The 6,000-nt window shown below is 52.1% G+C and overlaps 1 protein-coding gene across 2 annotated transcripts in view; it reads right to left on the minus strand.

Moving 5' to 3' along the window:
* Positions 1 to 2,057, minus strand: part of ARHGAP20 (Rho GTPase activating protein 20) — a 58,047-nt gene extending 55,990 nt beyond the window's left edge. The window contains exon 1 of one of the 2 annotated variants that reach the window (XM_066313029.1): positions 1,944 to 2,057. In XM_066313029.1, the coding sequence (XP_066169126.1) occupies positions 1,944 to 2,045 (102 nt within the window). In that variant the 5' untranslated portion in view covers positions 2,046 to 2,057. The other variant, XM_066313030.1, reaches the window with a different exon arrangement.
* Between the last annotated feature and the right edge of the window lie 3,943 nt (positions 2,058 to 6,000).

Raw genomic sequence — 6,000 nt, forward strand, 5'->3', positions numbered from 1 at the left:
AGGATCTCCATCTGTACCCGCGCTGCTTGTGCCTCCATGCTGAGGAATTCCAAAAGGGCTGCCAAGATCTGTAAAAAGTAATATCCCTGCTCTCTTGTCAGCGTTGGCAAAAACAAGGGCTGCATTCCTTTGACTGTGGGCTCTTTGGAGCAGGAATAGGAAACACAAGTGCTACCATTAATATTTGTCCTCAGAATGCTCAATAATGAAGTGGGACTTGCATGATAAAAATGTTCACCTCAGCAGTACTTGAACGTAACTTCTCATTTCAGGTGGGTGCCTAGCATCAGGGCTCTGCTAGGTTGGAAGGTAAATGGTATTCTGTCTTCAGCAAAAATGAAATAAACGTTTGACAAAAATCAAAGCTGCACGTGTAGCCATCTCAAATTAGATCATGGTACTTGGAGAGGATATCTACTCCAACATTTTGCCAGCTGGGCAGCAGAAGGTATTCCACCACCTTGTGTAGGTGTATCCAAACTCTCTCCAGGCAACCATTCCACCACTGACAGCAGCTGCCAATAAGAAGAGGTTCCCCAGGGCTGCAGTTAGGCTGGAGCACTACGTGGCTTGGTGAGACACAGCACACACAGACACAACCCATGAAAACACACAGCATCACCTCCCAGCCCAAAGAGACACATCATCAGGACTTTCCTCTGCACTGCTGTGCCATGGCCAGCAAAATCCCAGTGACTGCTTAGCCACAGGACTGGACACAAGGTCAGACTTTACTACCATCCTAAATTGTCACCAGGTGGGCAGATTTAGTTAGGGACACTGAAACCCGGCCAGTCATTCTAATCCTGCCAGCTTATTTAGCAGTCGTCTGAAGCGCACCTCTAAAGACAAGGCAGTGAATAGATTTAAATGTCATTGTGAAGCAAAATCTGCAAGGCAGCAAGGTACAAGCTCTGCTTCGGATAGAAAAACACAACAGCACTTGCTAAACCCAAGAGAAAAAAAGAATTCCTGTTTTATACAGCAGGAAGAATCTGGTCATTACAGCTCGCTTGTTACAGCTAACTAGAAGGCAGAAACAAGTGCTTGGCTGTATGCAGAAGAGAGCATTTTGCACTTGATTGTGTCAGATGCTGAATGGCAATTTAAGACATCGAACAGATTTTACAACCAGTTTTGAAGATGGGATAAGACTCTTCTGCCATCAGTTGTACACACTTTGCACAAGGTGCTTCTTCAGGAAGCTTATCTTTATCCTTCACAAAAGCACGTGCGAGAGCAGCCACCAAATATCCTCATCTCAACCAAACCCTTCCCTCGCTCTCTCCAAGCACACATGCAGCAGATCCCTCTTCGATCCCCGGGATAACCACTTTGCAAACCTTTCCCCAGCTCTCTCTGATACCCGCCGAGCAAAACCTCCAGAAATCCATCCAGCAAAACGTCCTTTAGGTTTCCCCACGAAATCCATGTAGCAAACCCCCTTATCGCTCCAGCACATCCACGCAGCAACACCGTCCGCGGCAGATGACCGGGAAATCCATGCAGCAAAGCCCTGCGACTCCAGCGAACAGCATCCAGCAAACCCTTCCCGAGCTCCCCGGGACAGCTGTGCAGTGGAGCTCCGTACCTACCCCGGACATCCAGGCAGCAGCCTCCCTGCGCTCCCGGGACACGCGTGCAGCCACCCCGCCGAGGTGCCCGGGCTATCCGCCCGACAGAAGCGCCTCGGCCACACGGCGCTCCGCCGCACTCCCGGCTCCCCGGGGAGCCCGGGCACGAACCCTTCCCGCCGACAGCCCCGGCTCCGCCAGCGGCTCCCCCGACCCTGGGTCGGACGGCGGCGTGCAGGACCCAGGGAGATGGCGCGGCGGAGGGCGCGATGGGGCCGCGCTGACCCGCGGTGCCCGCCGCGGGAAGCTCCGGGACAGGGGCGAGGGCCGGGGGACGCTTTCCCGTGCGGTCTCCGGGGGCGGCCTCACCTTCTTACTGTCGGCGGCGGCGGCGAAGCCCCTGCTCTCGCCGCTCACCGAGGACGAGCGGCCCGGGCCGAGGTGCTCCTGTTGCGGGGACATCACGTCCATACAGCCCCGCGCCGCCGCGCTCCCGCCGCGGCGACACCCGCGCCGCCGCCCGCACCATGGACAGGGCGCGCCGCGCCACGCCCCCTCCGCGGGACACGCCCCTCGTGGGACACGCCCTCGGAGGCCACGCCCCCTCGGCCGCCCCGGGCCCCTCTCTGCGCAGGGGGCTCTGGCAGCGGGAGGGCGGCGGCGCGCATGCGCGGCCTCCGGGGGGCGCGGGGGGACGGGGACGGCGGTGGGCGGCGGTGCGCGCGCTCCCGGCCCGCGCCTGCGCGCGCTGCGGAGTCGGGGGCGCGCGGGGGCCGCGGGGTCCCGGGAATGCGGCGGGTGTGGCGGGGGCAGGGCGCCGCGGGGAGTGTGAGGGCTGGGAGCGCTGGGGAGCTGCTGCAGGGGCCCAGGGCCGGGGCGGGCGTTGCCCTGCGCCAGAACTGTGTCCCCCGTACGTCCCCGCCGCAGCCAGCCCGGCTCAGGCATGGCTCTCCCCAGAGCCCGCCCGCGGGAGCGTCCCTGTCTGAGGAGCAGCCGTGGGCTGGGCGCGGTGTGGGGGTCCCTAGTGCGGAGGAGGAGCGACCGTGGCACACAGACTCCCGGTGCACTGGGGGAGGCCGGGGATGCCATCGTGCTCCAGAAAGACGTGAGCAGTAAGAAAGAGGAACCACTAGTTCCCCTAATGGATGGTGTTGGCTCAAGAACAAATGGTTGTAAGCAGGCTATAAATAAATCTCAGCTGGAGAAGGGAAGAAAGCGTACTGATCGTGCTGATCCCAAGAGGAAGAGGTTGTGGAAGATCCCTGCCAGCCAGGAGCAGAAGGTGTAGCTGTCTGAATGGTGGTGATTTGATACAGCTGGCATGTTGGTACATTATTGTATACCCTCATTAAACATGGTGTCTTCAACAGTAAGGGGCTGCTCCTGATCACCCAGGAGGTTCTTTCTAACCCTTCCTACACTTTGAGAAGGGTATTTTTATCTCCAGCCTTTCTGGTTGTTACAGACTCTACATGCATTTTCTCCCACGTTGATCACAAAAAAGCAAAAAGAGATAGATGCTACCATCTCATGTGCAGCTTTTCCAAAACCACCACTTTCCTTCTGCAAGAAGAGTTTTTACATCCCTGTGGTGAATTGGATTGGCAATAGATTCAGCTTTAAGGAGGTTACTTTACATCTGGAGAACCCAAGCTGGTTCTCCTCCTGGAAGCACAAATGCATGTGCTGCTTCCGCAGCTTGGTGGCCGTGGCTCTTGCCATAAAGACAGTAGTAAATGATGAATTTGGTTCCATGTTGTGTAGCTATCCTGAATGCATTATTTAGGCTCAGCATGTCCACGTAATAGCGCTTCAGTGATCTCTTTGTTGAGATTGATGTGGGCATCTGCCCTCTCCTTGTACCCTTATTTTTGCACGTTAGTGGAATAATGCAAGTAAGGAAAGATGAAATATTTAAGTCTGGAATGCAGTATGAGTTCTTCTGCCTCCTCATAAGCCCTGAGATTTTGTGGATCTGACCTGACCTTTTCACCCCGCTGTATGACTGGCCAATAGAAAGAAAATCATGGATTTCTGTGACCACCAGGAAATTACTCTTGGATGGCACTGTGTCTGATTTCAGAAAGCCCAGCAGGCTGCCCCTGATACCTTTGGGAAAGCAGTGGATGGTTAGGGCAGAGGTTTGTATGCAGTATGTGTGTTAATGTGTCATGAGTTGCACCATTTCCTCTTCGTTGCCTGTGTAAGGTCTTTCAGCTGAGGTGTAAAACCTTGAAATGATGCATTCTTGGTATCTGTACTAATTTACAGACAGATGGCCATTCATCACTGAGGCAAAATAGTATATAAAAAAGCCTTCTGAATTATTAAAGCATGAGTCTCTGAAAACCATGATGTCAGCTGATTTCTGCACATCTGGGCCTTGGCGCAGGGCAGGCGTCAGGCCGGCTGTGAGCCACAGGCAGTGCACACCTTCTGCTGGTGCTCTCACAGCTTCTCCCGGCCTTCCACTCCCATCCCTTTGGTCATGTCCCTGTTTCTCCTCCTTCATCCTCTTCCACCATGCCAGTCCTGCGAGGGGTTGGCAGCAAGGAGGGAACAGGCAGGGTCATAGGCTTCTGCTGGCACAGCACCCGGCTCTATAACATGGGGACAAGCACCCAACCCAGCGTGACGCCATTCCTAGGTCTTTGAGTTTCTGTGGGAGGGCTAAGAAAAGATTCATCAGGGTAGAAAGGAAACAGTGCAAAATGCCTATTCAAAGCCCAGAATATATTTAGCAATTTGGCAACCTCCTTTCCAAAAACATTTGCAAGTGATATTCTCAGTGACATTTTGGAAACAGGGCTGTATGTATATGTTTATTTGAAAAGGAAATGTTGCATAAGCTTTCTGAAATGCTTGCACGTGCATAGAGGTATTCTTTTATCTACTACCATGAGCGCATTTCCTACACTCTTCATTGAATTCTGACCCTTTCACCTACTCACAGAGGCAAATAGATCAAAATCTTGCTGTTTTGTGATCAAGATGCAGACGCTTTCTTCTCTTTGAAGCACAAGTATTTTTACGTATGCAAACATACAGCTGACATGTTTTTGTTAGCTTCAGTTCTTCTCTGGAGTCAATGCTTCCATATCTTTCCTTAAACTCCTCTGCCGGAAAAGTGGACAGGAAGTTTGGTGTAGCAGGTGTGAAGTGGCAGGAGTGACTGGGAGGGAGCAGGGTCTTACAAGTGTCCCTTCCCCTTGCTGGAGCACAAATGACCAGGAGGAAGCATGCATAGTACAGAAGCAATCTACAGGCAGGCTAGAGCACCTTGCCTGATGTGACACGAGCAGGAAGTGGGTATCATGTCTTACCATAATTAATCTCAAAGGGTAAAAATAAATGAACCCGCTAAGAACTGCCAAAAATGGGAAACAGGAGAAATTTGGTTTCTCAAAAGACTGTTCAGAGTTTGACCAACAGTTTCTTTCTGGCAGGATTTTGTTTGTTGGTTTTCATTTGGATTTTGAGAGAACCTTGAAAATTTGGGGCGTGATCAAGGCTGTGAACAGGATGCGATTGCAGCCTGTGCAGAATTCCCAGAGCTGCCTCTGCTTGATGGTTAACCTGCCTCTGTGCAGAGATTCCCAGTGGGAAAATCACCAGCTCTCACTCAGTGTTTGTCCAAGGATGAGGAAAATCCCACATGGGCTGGTGAGAGGCCAGGCATGAGGACAGAGCTGTTGCTGCCTAAGCCACCCCAGTCCCTGCCCACCCCATAGCACAAAGCAGGCACACTGTGACATTGCCCAGGCTGTGGGGCACCTACTGGGTGCTGCTCCTCATGCTATCAGGGTTTTAGCATCAGCCTGGGTGTTTCTGGCCTGTGTTGGTCTGAACAATGAAAGGACAAGGTGTACAATTGCACCAAATCTTCCTTAAACTGCACCAATATCACCACCAGCTAAAGTCCTTTGAGCCTTATCCCCCTCAAAAAAAGACATAGAAGGCTCAGCAAATAACATGCATGTTCATAGAAAGATTTTCTTTCTGTTGCCTTGACCACAGTGTGGCGTGAAGAAAAATACCAGAGAGACAGGGGGAGAACTGGGACGGAGAAATATATGGATGTTGTAGGAAAATCAGGTTTGTACACAAGACAGGAGAATTATTCATGGGCAAACTCATCCAGGTGGAAATATGACCCCTATAAATCTGCCACATCAGAGTAACCCACGGTGAACTGTTAGCAAATGCAAGATACACAGGCTGCTGCTACCTCTGGGTTTTATGAGCTTTCCAAGCACATTAGCACTAGCAGACATTCCCTTCCAAGAAAATTATGATATCTGAGGAACGATGTGAGGCTATAAATGAATGAGCAGTACTTAACCTGCACTAAAAACCCATGGTTTTATCAAATCTGCCCCAAAAGGGCACAGTTGCCTGTACACTAATTTTATGAGTCTCACAAGTG

The sequence above is a fragment of the Sylvia atricapilla genome, chromosome 2 (genome assembly GCF_009819655.1).
Source record: "Sylvia atricapilla isolate bSylAtr1 chromosome 2, bSylAtr1.pri, whole genome shotgun sequence".
NCBI lineage: Eukaryota > Metazoa > Chordata > Aves > Passeriformes > Sylviidae > Sylvia > Sylvia atricapilla.